The sequence below is a fragment of the Euwallacea fornicatus genome, chromosome 30 (assembly GCF_040115645.1).
Source record: "Euwallacea fornicatus isolate EFF26 chromosome 30, ASM4011564v1, whole genome shotgun sequence".
Lineage (NCBI taxonomy): Eukaryota > Metazoa > Arthropoda > Insecta > Coleoptera > Curculionidae > Euwallacea > Euwallacea fornicatus.
Window position 1 is genome coordinate 756931 of NC_089570.1, and position 14452 is coordinate 771382.

Below are 14452 nucleotides of genomic sequence, written 5' to 3' on the forward strand. Positions count from 1 at the left end.
AGATTACCCAAATCTTCTATACACAGTAATTCATTGGCAAATGCAGTTAGTCAAGCAATAACAAAACCGATGGGATCGCTTAGAGCGTGCATCAGATAAGGAGCGCCACCTGAGTTAATGACATATTGGCGAAATGAAAGGCTTTATGGGTGTTATTAATGATGGTACCTATAGAGAGGATGATCACGATGATGATAAAATGCCGTTAGAGGTCACAAATGATTCCGACATGTATGCGTTTGAATCGAATACTTGAAAACTGCTGGTCAAATCAAAGTGATCAGTGAAGTGACCACCACATTTTGATTTGCCCATCAAGTCATGCATTTACCTTCCAAAATAAGAATGGTGGGAGGCGGAGGCAACTTCGTGGTAACCTCCGGACAACTAGTACTGGTCCATGTCTCCTCAGTAGTCAAACCCGCCTCGGTGGTGCTCAATCCCCCCTTCTTGCGTCCTCGGAACTCCTTGGAGGCAAATAACCCCTCATAGTCATAATACTCTGAAGTATTCCCATCTAAAAGTTCGTGAGACTCCTCTAAACATGGACACTCGCACTCACAAGCCCCACCCTGCTGATGCTGTTGCGAGTTAGCCTTAAAAGCACCCTCGTTTGTGTTTAGGTTAACAGAGGGTTCCTGCCCGTCGGTGGGCACCGAAACCGAAAGCACATAGACCGAAGAGGTGGAAAATGGGTTCTGAGGATCCGTGGATATTGTCACATTTACTTGAACATGTTTAGAGGAGGAGGAAGGAATTTCGAAGACTTTCATAGAGGGAGGGGTGGAGTTGAGCTGCTGCAGAACCAGGTTTTTGGCCGCGAAGTTATCTGGCTGAGGAGGAGCTACCAAGTTGACGTCAGTAAGCTCTTTGGAGGTTTTCGGAAGTTTCGCTTTAATTTCCTCGTTACTAAATTCATAAACGAATATTGGAGAGTCTCTTTGAAGTTCCTCAGACTTATTTTCTTCTTCGTTCGACGCGTTTGCTTCAAACAGTTCTCCGTACAAACTCTCTAAATCGGCCTCAGTGGTAGTTGAAGGCGCAGAAGTTGACACAGAAAGTGGAGGCGCAGAAGTTGGACTTACAAAAGCTTCTTCTAGCGCCTCCTCGGTGGATAAAGAGGAGGTAGAGGGACCAATATTATTACTCGCCGAAATGACACTCTCGGTAGTGGTCTCATCACTCTCATGCGACAAAGAAGAACCCTCAGGCCCCACAGTACTAACATGCACACTACCTACATGCTCAGAAACAGAAGTGTTGCTTGGAAAGAACACTGCATGCGGTGGACTAACTTCTCTACGCTTGCGGAAATAAGGAGGGTAGCTAGATTTACCTCCGGAGGACGACGACGACGAGGGGGGCTGCTTCGGCCTGCTCGACGTAGAGTGGTTGGTTTCCGATGGGGCGGTTTTGGAAGCTGGAATGATTTGCGTGTTGTCGCCTACGAGGACTGAGCATGGCTTCGTGCTTTGATATGACCAGTTGAGGATACTAGATGCTGAAAAAGTACATGGAGTCAGTGTCAGATCATGTAATAGATAGATCTGAGGAACGACCAAATATCGCGTCAAAGATCCCTCCAATTCTTTAAGGAGCCTAGAAAGAAAGGGCCTCTGTGGTTCTTTCTCTCTGTGACTCGTGGATTCCTATGACCACCCTTCTCCATAATTCGAAAATGATTTTTTCACCACTTCTGGTTCATCTAGTGTTAAAAATTTTTAAATTATCGTCCTGCATGCAGGGCCGGCCCTAGTAGCCCTGACCGAAATTTCTAATCACCGCCCCCCTACCCCCAAGAAAACCGCCCACCAGGAAAGTTCGCCGCCCTGGGCCGGCGCCCAGCCTCGCCCTCCCATGAGGCCGGTACTGCCTGTGTGTTATGAAAATGATTATCAACGCGTAATAGTGTTGAAATTGTGTTATCGCTAACTTCCGTTAAAATTGATATGTTAAGGATATGCGGTTAAAGCTTCAGTTTACGGCCATTCGAGGACATTACGAAATGTTAATAAAGTTTGAATATTTCTCACAGCAATATTTTGTAAACGAGGGGGATCGGCGAGGAGGATACTGCGGTATATTGCACTTTCCGAAAAGGATTTAATTTTATTTGAGAAAAATGACGAAGATTTAGTTTTTTTATTTTTTATTTTTTATATCGCTGAAGATGCGCGTGTTTTCCCCTTTTCAGACTCGCAAACTTCGACGCTCGAGCTGCTGCCGTTCCCGAGATATCGAGATCTTAACTACGGCTCCTCAGACACCGGCAACTAAGCTAGAAATTGAGAATACAGTGGTAAAGTTGCAAATTTTTAACTTGAAACTGTTTTGTTTCTTTTTACGAAAATTTGCATGAACAACTATGGTGCATTCGTAGCAAGTTTGATGGTCATAGATCGTCCTTAGCGAATTAAGGCCTGTTTAAGTCTATTTTAAAGCCCCCACAACATTCATCAAATCCCATAGTTTCATGTGTGGCAAAGTATTACAACAATTTCCCTTCATTAGTCCTGGGCAGGACCAGCAAAGCAAAAAGTTGTGACATCCACCTTATTTATTGCTGAAACGTGGTGGCTCAATAACCATATGCTCGAACAGCTGTTCTGGGTCAGGTAAAAGCTCATCCGAAAAATGGGCGAAAGCACAATGAAGAGGACCCTTCTCCATGAAAAAAAAACCTAACGTTACAAATGATTTCCACTTGATTTTTTCCCGGCGCAATGGTATTATGTTACCATGCCCGGTAAATGGAACGAGCAAGAAGTTTAATTCGTTTTTTCTGCGGACAAATTACGACCCCTCGTGCTGGGACTTCCTGGGCGGAAAGGATGAACCTTTTAGGACGGTTAATGGGCTTCTGATGGTATCGTACGAGAACAAGTAGCAAAATGTGGTACTGTACAAAGGCAACGTGTAACAGGCGCCAGATGTTGGCGCTCGATACGGGGCTACGCTAACAAAGATTATGGGAACAAATCGCCTTTTTTGTACTTCTGGGAGTAATTAATGCGGAACGGATGTTTAAGTGCTTCGCTACCAAATAAGTGCACGCAAACCTGGCTTTTTGCGCGATTCGACAACGCTGCCTGTCGACACTCCTCACGTCAGGCTTCTGTCAAATCCCGACGTGCATTTTCAAAAACAAAAGCGTGACGCGGCGTTGCCATTTCCTATTCCATCGCAAAATCCCTTTAACGACATGAAACCATTATTTTCTTCTACCTAAAGATTGCCCCACATAAGCTTCGTTTTCGGACGGTTCTATTTTAGGCCTTATCCTTTTATTTCAATCTGTTTAGACGTAGGTGGCGGCATCACGCGGTGAAATAAATAGGTCTGGGCCCGTAATAAATGACCGCGTTTGCGAAACACCGCTTTTTCGTTGACCCCCTTAATGGATCGTTCAGTCCTTACTTACCAGAAATATAGGACAAAGCAGCAGTCAAAACCACACATAGGACTATGCAAGCGATAGCAGTGCACTTCCAAGTGCACCTGGAAGCCAGGCCTTTCCTGAAATGGAACCTGGAGGCTGTCGGAGGAAAGTGACTGGAATTGGGCCTCCTCAGGTTGTTTCGGACGGGTAAAACGGGAATTTGCGCTCCGTACGGCAGACTATTCGATCCGGGCATCCCACCTCCGGGCAGGGTGGAGTTCTTGAAGTCTTTGGAGGGACTGCTGCACGACGAATTCGGCTTGTAGTCGATCACTTGGTTTTTTGAATGATCTGCAGTCAAAATTATCGTTAATGGAGAATCTGAATTGTTGCAATCTCAATTTTCAATATCTCATAACGTGGCCATTATAGCTATCGCGTCTGGGACCATTATCTGCCTACGTCTTCACACGTTCCGTAATGGACCTTTCGGAGATCTCTAATAACGAGACCAAAACAGGTTCCGCCATACTTACCATGGCCATATGGAATGTATTGTTTTGTAATGTTTGCAATTACAGTTTCAATACCCACCACATGTGATGGCGATTCTCGTGGGTTTCGTTTATGCTGCAATGCAAAACGCCATCGGTCACTCTCAATGCCGATAAGATTGCTGGTTAAATACTGGGAATTTGGTGTCTTAATTGAGCGATTGGGAATGCGCGAACTTGACCTCGATGGATGAGGAAGTTGGGGGTTTTTCCATTTTGGAGAGGTCCATTAAACACAGCTCACACCTCGTATTTAACCAGTATAACCCCCATTAGTAGACAACTTAAAATTCCTATAACAATGTCATAGGTAAAGCCCTGGGCCGTGGGCAAACCACCTCTGCCCTAAGCAAATATTTAAGGGCTGCGATAACCGAATTTGCTAAGGACAAAGGATCGCTCTTGGGCAGGAAAATATTATGTTAAGATTAGCAGGGTAAACAAGAGCACCATTCGAGGAATTAGAGATAGGCGGACCAGATACTTCGGTCTTCATTACGTTTTTCATCACGCATCAGATGCAAAACGAGAAATACGTGGTTACCAAACCCTAGGTTCCCATATGCCTAATTGCCACCACCATATGGTGGGCTGGAAGAATTCACGAAAGGGACCAGAAAAACGTCCACCGTGACGAAGGTAAAATTCTTAATAACTTCAACGGTAGACAAGAAATCTCTGCCCAACTGACTGTGGGGCTCCTGTTAATTATACGTGACTTACTTAAGGTTCCACTTGGTATATACACGTTCCCCGAAGGGGTCCGGACTAGACACGAGGGTTCAAAATCCTGATTGGGGTCCTGCGGGGGGGCCGAGGCCAGGCGTCCATTCAACCTGCTCATTGTGGGGTTCCTGGGAGGCACATCAGGGGGACGCGGAGCGCTGTCTAGCAGACAACCTGAAAACGAAATGTAAATTCGAAAAATTGCTATTCAAAGTTCCATGAGGCGATAACATCTCTGGGATTGATCAAACGAAACGCGTGGCAAATTGCTTTCAGGTGCAAAAAAACGAGAGATTAATCAGCGCTTTTCGGTAGTTAAACAAAAATGCCTTTATGCAGTGTTGGGTGGGAGGTTCGGATGATGCCACGCAACATCTGTTATTCCTGTTCTTGAAACGTGCCCTCTGTTAACCTCAAGAAATCTGTTTGTTTGTCTATCTACGCTGCTCAAGTATTGTTTATAAATTTAGTAAAATTACTTCCTCTATCGGGTCTCCGACATGGTGTTCAGCTCCCCGAGCGAAATCTCTATACATCCACATTACCTCCATCTCGGAAAAAGCCATAAACGATAATTTCCCCTGGATAAGTGGGCCCGGAAAGTGTCATAAACAATAAACGAAAGCCTCTCCCTGTCTAATACCACGAGTATTTATTTTTTAAAGTTCCACGCCATCGGGCAACAACCATTAAATCCAGTTGCATAAATACAGATAGCGCCGTTAATAAACGACAACTCGCTCGTACATCATTTCCAGTTCCAAAATAGATCCTTAAAATTAGAGAGGACACGCTTTAACGGCGGGGAATCCAGGGAAAAGTCGCGATCCAGGGAAATCTGGATGGAACTTTGGCTGTAGAACGCTGGAAGTGTCGCTCGCCGCACTGGAAAAAAAAACAGCTATTTTGGAAGGAGTAAAGTTTTATCTGTTAATTGACGGTTTCCCCCAAAACCCAGTGGCGTGGATGACGAGGTTTAAAAGGGATGATACGGGGTAAAAGAGAAATTCAATTTGGACGCGAGTGTGGGGACTCATTTTCTCAGAAATCAACGGCGCAGATAGTTCGTCATAGCGACCACGCAGTGTGACGCCACTTCGACGCCTCTGATTGCTCGAAAGAGCAAATTTCTTCAAAATCGCAATAATGCACCAAAACAAACGTCGTTCCCCTTGACTGGAGCAACGGGGAATTTAAAAACTTTACAGGGTGTCCCACTAAGAGAGACTTCAGGTTTTTGCCGCTCTTTTGTCTGCTTAACATCCCTTTCGCGTGCAGGAATCCCCCCTCCTTCTCTACCCCTTCCAGCTATTTCTCGAAGAACTCAATTCTGAGCTTCTCGGCTCCATCCGTTGAAACCGAATCTGGCAACTGATTATTCTCTATCTCAATCCAGCACACAGAGCCGTTTTCCATTAATATCGATCTCCTAGTAAAGTGCCTGAATACTTGAGTGTAACTGATATCCCATGAATTCAAATTTATATTCATGAAGTATATCGGATGAGATCTAGATCCTGCCATGGAGATAAATTTAGTTTTGAGATTTTTAATTAACCTTTAAGGTTTCCCAATGGTACCACGCATTCTTTCGGATTTATATCTCGAGAAATCTAATAACGGCGATGCCACTTTTTAAACGAAAGCCCATACCTGATTGGTATCTACACAAATGCCGTTTTTTTCTCTGTCCAGAGTGATTCTGGAAAGTCCAAATTACCGCGGAGCCTAAAAATAGCAAAAACTACGTAATCCAATTTCGATTTGTTGTTACGAGCAATATTTCCAATCGATGTTGTTCAGGAATAGATTTCTAAATTAGAACACTTAAAAGTTTCTTGTTCCAGACGGTCCAGCTGCCTGGAACAATGTCTGCGACATAATATTTAGGCATAAATATTTATTTTGTTGAAAGCCGCTAATCGTAATATTAAGCGGAAACTCGCATTATCAACGGTTTGGTTCCATGGAAATCTGTGTTAACCGAAACGTGTAGGTTCCCTCAAGGTTCTCTTAGTTTGTTTACGACACCCAAATAAGGATAATTTTCGATCGCACTAATAAGTAGCGCTTTGACTCCGACACTAATAATAGCACCAATTATCTCGCTTCCTAGAACCATCTTCACATTTGACCCCCTTCTCTGGTAATTAAAAATTAATCTAATTTTTTATCGGGATAGCTGATGATGTATTGTTTATAAACGGCTATCGCCTCCTTTTACAGTCGTCCATCTGTGGGGATATTCAATATACAATCGGCTGTAACGAACGCAGTCTAATTAAAGAACCCATTAATCTCTCTTCCTAACAAAGAACGAATTACGATCTTGTTTTCTCTATTTGGAGTTATCACTCAAGGGGAAAAAAGCATGGGAATCCACTTTAGATAATGCTCCGAGTTTAAATCAAAGACAGATGTTTCTAACAAACCCAAGTTCCCTCACTCCTTCCACTACAAACCCCTTCCCGCTACCTCAATCCTGAAGAATGTCCGCAAACAACAAGCAACACCTCAAATTTACCCCCAAATCACCTCCCTCAACCCCCAATTTTCACTCACTATCACCACTGGAACAGCACAATTTACACTAAAAAAAAATAAACAAATTTCCATCAAGAAGACATTACATGGAGAAAACGGCTGGTGTTGTTCAGCTTCGCTGTATTCCCCTGGAGGTGAGTACTGAGGAGGTCGTTCCTGGGTTCCATCGAAGTGCTCGTACCGATCGTATAGCGCGTATCGTTCGTTATACGAGTCGTTCTCTTCGCCGGGCCTCTGAAGAGGTCCGTACGCGTACGGCGATATCATGATACTGCCGAGAGCCGAAGAAGAATCTAACCCAAAGCCGAAAGCGTCCCACGATCGTCGTCTGTTTAGGCCCTAAAAATCGGTAATCGGGGGCACGGCCGTCTTGAGTCGAAAGGGCATCCCCTACGACAGAGCCGGATTGAGGGGTGCAAGAGAAATTCGGTTCCCCCTTCTCACACTGTCAAACGTTTTCGTTAAGTCAGCAACAGCTGACTGATAAAGTTGAACTTCCTGGGGGAGATTTTCTCCACCAAGGATATTTGAAGAATTATCTTCTGAAGTAATGATGAGGGTGTTCCAGCACAGGGGTAAACCTACGATCTCTTCTTAAAAGTACACAGAGTATTTCATTTAAGCGTGACAGCGAGGTTTCATGACCTCTTGATATAAAAACTTTAATATTTCAGAAATGTCATTGCGGGAGTAAAACTGTTGCTCTTGAAGCATTTAAATTAATAATACGAAAATATAGAAAGTATCGCTTGCTTAGGTTTTAAAAATAGGCAATCGGGGAGATGGCCGTCTTGAGTCGAAAGGGCATCCCTTAGCACAGATCCGGATTTAGGGGGTCGCAAGGGAAATTCAGCCTCCCTTTCTCACACAATCAAAAGCATTCATTAAATCAGCAAAAGCTCATGTATAAATTAAGCTCTTTGGGCGAGGCTGTTCTCGAACAAAAACTGCGTTTGCGACCGTGATTACCCTAAAATAACACGAATGGAAATTTTCGGGATTCCTAAGTGACCTGAAAGTAAACAAGGAAATCTGAGGAAGCCAAAATGCCCGAAACGAAAATTGTGGGAATTTTTAACTCGTGTGGAGCGATCTGGGTAGGTGACCTTATAGAGGAAAAGTCGTGGGGAACGAGAGACCTGACGAGAATCTTGACGATCCGGCCATTATCTCGTCAACCCTGATCACCCCAATAAACACTTTTTTAGGGCAACTTCGTGGGCAAAAACCAAATCTCTGAACTTTGCAGTGCGGCCCAATTTAACTCTTACTAGCCGGCTTCCGACATTCCATTCCAACTACCGTAATTGGCCTTTTTTTTTGTTGGCCCAATAGACCCAAAAATTTCGCCAATAAGCCCCATAAACCCAATCTCGGGCCCGCAAATAAGGCCCTCAAAGTCAGTTTTTTTAAAATACAGTTACTCTAAATTGCCCTTCTATAAAACGTTTTCTAACAGCACTTTGTAGGGTTTACTTTTTACGAGTTTTCGATGCCGAGGAAAGGGATCGTTAAAAAATATCAGTTTTGTTTATGGATCATAAAGACGACCGTAAAAGGTGGTCAAGGAGGGTCCAACAGAGATTTCGGAATATTAGGTCTTGGCGGCTCTATCCAGAGCTTTGATCCATGAAAAAACGTTTCTGCTCTTGTGTAGTAATAACAACACGTTACACGGGACGACTTTATCTGCTTCAGAGCTCTTATTTATTAAAGCTTTTAATAGCCTCAAGTATTACGACTTCATAAAAGCGCCATAAAGCCTTAGTTCTATGACCTGCTATCATTTGTCTTGGAGCTTAATGCCTAGACACTCCACATTCCCAGATGGGGTCCCTCTTGCACACACGATTACCAAATTTCTCAATGACTGACTCTTGAGAAAAGATTGCATGCAATCGTGTCAAATTCTTTGACCAGGTGCAACGTGTCCCCAAATGCTAATACGCACAATGCATCCATCTCAGAAAAGGAATTTTCGGGGCCTTATGATGGTGTATAATATGGGACCCTCTTACAAATGTTATTTATTGTTGCTCTCGAGCTAAAAGGTTTCTTTATTGTTATTTCGATAATCTCCTTAACGCCAAAGCTGCACTCTACAGAGCCGGATTTGCCCGGGAAAAGGATAGACTCTATATTTCTCCTAATGCTCTAATGGAGGTAGTTAGTGTGTGGGGTTCCAGGAACACTTGTGGACCACTTTATGAGGGCATAAGGCAATAAAATGCTTTACGGACTGATCCATAACTCTTCGCCCCAGTCGAAGTTTCAATGTCGCAGGCATACGATTGTGTCCAAAGTCAAAAATTTCTTTTTCAACAAATTTTGCTGCGCACTCACAAAGCTGCCCCAGTTTTGGGTACGAAAAGGTAATTTACCCCTTTTCGCTTTAACAGTTCGCAAATGGCAACTATGGTCTGCTGCTGCGACGCCAATTGGCCTCAATAAATCATAGCCGGAAAAGCATGAAAATCTGATTAGTCTTAAAGGATTTGCAAGAATATGAAACAATTAACAAAGAGTGTGGAACAGGCCCTTGGGGGCATTTAGTATTCGCATCTTCATTTTGGAGGTATTTGCACACGCGAATTTTCGGACCAATTGCTCAAGTCAGTGGAAACAAAGTGTAGAGTTGGAGAGAGAGAGAGACAGAGAATTTCATCACACTCGTTCACCGTTCGAACTGTCCCCCTAATAAACTTAATCAGCACTCGAAAAATCTCGCCCTTAGAACCTTCAAAGTAAACAGAGACTTGTGGCTCATTCAGCTTCCAATCAGTTTCAAAGGCAGGAAACTGCTATGGTCTTAAGGGCTAAATTATTAACACGCTGGGTAACTTTAACAGGAGATTGATTTACAGGGAATCCAAAATAACGAGTGAGCCTTCGAACCTGACTGTCTGGTAAGTTTACCATTAATACATCAATATTACCGCATAATTTTGCCATGAAATTCGATTAATGTGTGGTCAACAGAACCGCAATCAGCGTAGTTTCAATAAGGAAGCAAAAAACCGATATATATATATATGTGTGTGTGTATATATATATATATATATATATATATATATATATATATATATATATATGTATATATATTCTGCGATAAAAAGAGTCATTTTTCGAAAGGGAAATTGCAAAGGGCAACGCCGCATTTCACTTTTCTTTCCATTGTGACAGGTGACAACCATTATACATTTTTAATGATTGTGTTCCCTGATGTTGCCATATTTACTTTCGATTTGACGTCACAACTCAAGGCAGTCTCAGATTAATTTATGCAAACAGTGGGAGTTTAAATTAATTAATATTTTAGGGGTGACTTGAATTTTTATTTGACTGACTTGATGCAGTGAATGTAAGAAAATGGGGGACTTCAGGGCCGCGATAGAAATGGCGGAATAACAAGCGTGCACTTTAAGGGTAGCTACAAGGGTCCCGCCCTCGGGGCGGCCTACAAGTAGCGTCGATTGTCCTGAGGAGTACCGGGTCCATGGTTGGGTGGCGATGGTTCTAGTTAACCGACAAAAGAAATTAATAGGCGTGCATATAAAACCAAGAGGAGAAGACAATAAAATTCGAATTACACTTATGTTTGCGGTCGGTTTCGCTTGATTTACGACGCTGATCATAAACTTTGCCTTCAATTTCGTTTTTATTGTTTCGAGAGCCAACTCGAGCAGAGTATATTTGAATACAAAAACCCCGGATTGTGATTTGTCGCACTCGGATAGTTTCATCGGCAAAAAATCCACTAAATTCTTATTTCGCATCAGGCAGAATTCAACGTGAAGTGACCGATCGCACTAGATATTAGGGAACAAAGGGGTGATTGATGGAGCGCCACCCTTCCGAAAAACACGTCCGGACCCTTCCACCTTAAAAACACTTTTAAATTAGGCTCGAGCAAGTTCTCCCCGGAATTTTTGATTAATTAAAATCTATGTAACCCGGATTTTTTGCCCCACAGAGATAACTTTGAAGGAACAGCTGCTTTTTAGCGTTTACTTCTAGTCTTTTACCCCACACAAAAGGATGTTAAGGGCCTAAACAATACCGATGTCTGACTGCATGCCCACCCAAGTCAATTGCGGTCCATTAACATGGGTTTGTGGCCACATACAGAGTGAGCATGGTTCGACAACAAAAACAATGCGGACTTGAACGTAAAGGCTGACACACCTCATAATGATGAGGTGGTACTACCAATATAAACATGAATACTGATCAACTACCTACAATATGCCGAGCCTATTTAACATGCGGGACAAACCTAATTTGCATAAAATGCACTTGTGCCTCAGCAGAGGCGTAGTTTGTCTATTTTACTCCTTCACCATTTTGTGCGGATTTTCTGCCTAGTTTATTGTCTGCGTTTTGCACGTGCAATCACGCCACCGGCTTTATATTTTCGATCAGTAATTAAATTTCTCATTAGCATCGCAATAACACTCCGGCTTGGCGCAATCACGCGTTCTGCCGACCCGTTTGATTATAATTCGCCGACAAATTAATTCCCCGTTTGTTTTCACCTCGAATTTTCGACGGTTAGTCGGCGCTTTTCATACAAAGCTCCATTGTGATCAATTGCCATCACTGCATCGAGCAGATTTCTAATCAGGCTGAGACAAAAGGGATAAAATTATGTGTAGAGTTGTGCGGGGCGCATCCACCATCTCGGGCAGAAAATCTCCTTGTGGCAGTCAAGTTCGTAAAAGTCGATTGTACGGAAATAATTGGGAGTTTCAATTAATGGGTGGCGCATCTACCAGTTTGGGCAGAATACACAATCAAAATTGTGCAGTGATGATTTCATCAATTTCCCAAAAGCTAAAATTGATTGTATAGAGATATTTAGGTCATTTCGGCTATATCGCAGCAGTCTCACACATCAATCAAATCCTCCCCGAAATCCTTGACGTATATCTAGTAGAAAAACCGAAGGAATCCCCATAAAAGCTGGCCGCATTCGGAAAAATTCGATCCGAACACACACACACACACACACATACACACATCTCAAAGGGGGGCATCAAAGGCATTGCCGACCCTCTAATTTATCGCAAGTAGGGCCGTGCCATTGCGTGTGCCCTACGACACAGAAACCCGCGTTTCCGCCATATTTCTTGGCCGATCGGGCCCCTCTTTCTTATCGGGAATCCGAAGCCTCTATCTGGATGTCTTTCCGGCCATCCGAGACTGCGGTCGCGTTTTGTAATATCACCCCCTTTCACGCGATAGCACCACCACGTGTATAGTATGTATTTTGGCCAGGCGAAGGTATTTCTTATCCAGGAAAAGAATGTTGATATCCTGCTTAAGCATGTGGAATCGCTAGAACAAAATCAGTTTCTATAACTGCCATGGCGTGAATGGGTGATAAATAATGCATGAGACCAAACTCACGGTGGTGAAGAATGTTTCTCTTTTGATTTACACAATTTTCAAAACTGCTTTCCTTGAAATGTGCATTTCTTCTAGCAGCCGTATTCGAATGCCCATGGTTCAATGGTCAGAATTATTTATTTCGACCATCTCTTTTGTTTCCTGTGTTAACCTCGTTGAATATTTATCATAATAATTATATAGTGTACCAAAGATTAATGGCCTGATTCGTATTATTATTTATTTCCAGAGAAGGCGCTTTTTTCTGGCTCCACCATAAATAAGTTTACAAAATCAGGGCCGCAGCACCGAAAGGGTGTCAGTAAATCATAATAAGTACACCCCTATGGTTAGGGGAGTGTGATATTGCGCATTAACCCCCGTGTTATTTCACGGTTTAAGTATAGGCCCGGGCATGTATTGACTTCGCCGATATTGAGCCATAACCCAAAATCCTGATATTACTCCCCATATTGTATTGAAACTCTAGTGGGAGTAAAGCTCTCTTCAGTAAGCACCTGAAGCTTTTAGCGAGAGATCATCAAACCACGCCTCTATGATTAAAAGAAAGCAGCAGCTAAATGGGACTGGTGTCATCATCATCACAATAACACAAAGTATTCTGGAATTGCATGTTCACCGGCGAAATCATGTGCATGGGTGGCAGATAGTCTCCGTATCTTTTGGCCACATTTCCTGTTCTGCCTAATTAGTCGCTTCCAGATGCCTCATGTGACTTCGAAAAAATCCATTTTTTCTCCATGCGCGAAGCGGCGATACTATTGGAATAGGTGAAATATTCAGCGATTGGCAACGTGGCGCAGTTCTTTTGTTTTTTCAAAACAAGATGGCCGAATTAATTGTTCGAGATGTCAGTGTCAAATAATGCAATCCAGCCACTGGTCTCTGTCAAATCAAGGTGGCTTACGAATATTTTGAAAGAAATCGCAGTGGCGTGCAATTGTTTTAATATAGAGTTAAACATTTTTTATTATTTTTTATTATCGAAAGTGCGTTCTCGCAGCTGTTTCGTACCCGTGGCCGGATCGTCACTGTTTCTTGTCGGATTAAGTTGGTAATTTTATTCCAGATAAAAGTAATACGGTACTGAAGGAAATCACAGCGACCTAGAATATATTTCTTGTAATAGTTCAGTTGCTGATTTATTGCAATAATAGAAGTGTCGTGTCTGCACTACAGGGTGTGAAAGCCTGAAAATCGCTTGCTTCAACGCAAGGAAAACAACAACAACACAGTTTTTATTATCAATTCATTAACTTGTAAAGTACTGCAGCACAAAAGATATTTTCCGCTCCCCTTTGCAATATAGGGACAGGCATTCAATTATACTCCCTCAATGGTATTACCAGTCATTCATTACCGGGATCTTTTATTCAAGGATTCTCAATTAATAGGTCTCTATACCTAGTAATCAATCACTTACTTCACTTAGGCTGTAAAATGCATTTATTCCTCCTAAGAAGGAAGGGTGAGTCGCTCATTGTCGAGATTCTATATGGGAGAAATAGGAATTAGGAGGAGGGCTCTGAAACTGCCACGTTTCCCTCTATAATAAAACACACTGTGACTAGATTTATCAGCTGAAAAGTGAGGTGAATCGATTAAAAAAAACAGAATTTTTTCGGAGGAGGAGAGTGGAGGTTTTGATCGACATTTTAAGCTGGCATTTGATGTATTTCACACAATAACAAATCAGTTTTGGGAGCTAAAAATAAGGCGAAAGGTGACGACAGTTCTCATGGTGGAAAAAGAGCGGGCATTGGAGCAGGCTGGTTGGCGAGAAGATGAGGGAGGAATCGGCTTGATCAGCACACAGCATTTTGCTTCACGTGCAAGTAAG

General features: G+C 42.8%; 2 protein-coding genes across 13 annotated transcripts in view; one reads left to right on the forward strand and one right to left on the reverse strand.

The window, feature by feature from the left end:
• Bacc (Bacchus) overlaps window positions 1–14452 on the forward strand; it is a 43630-nt gene that overhangs the window by 15183 nt on the left and 13995 nt on the right. Inside the window, exon 4 of one of the 2 annotated variants that reach the window (XM_066298338.1) lies at window positions 2195–2299. The exons of the other annotated variant lie outside the window; for it this stretch is intronic. The gene's annotated coding sequence lies outside the window, so the exon portion shown is untranslated. The remainder of the gene's footprint in view (window positions 1–2194; window positions 2300–14452) is intronic. 2 annotated transcript variants of the gene reach the window in all.
• Ten-m (teneurin transmembrane protein Ten-m) overlaps window positions 1–14452 on the reverse strand; it is a 95178-nt gene that overhangs the window by 10573 nt on the left and 70153 nt on the right. For 8 of the 11 annotated variants that reach the window (XM_066298285.1, XM_066298281.1, XM_066298286.1 and 5 more), the window contains 3 exons: window positions 4657–4833; window positions 3422–3730; window positions 332–1501 (listed from right to left, as the gene is read on the reverse strand). In XM_066298285.1, the coding sequence (XP_066154382.1) occupies window positions 332–1501; window positions 3422–3730; window positions 4657–4833 (1656 nt within the window). Of the gene's footprint in view, window positions 1–331; window positions 1502–3421; window positions 3731–4656; window positions 4834–7289; window positions 7375–14452 lie in introns of those variants that run through there. The other 3 variants (XM_066298289.1, XM_066298288.1, XM_066298290.1) reach the window with 3 other exon arrangements.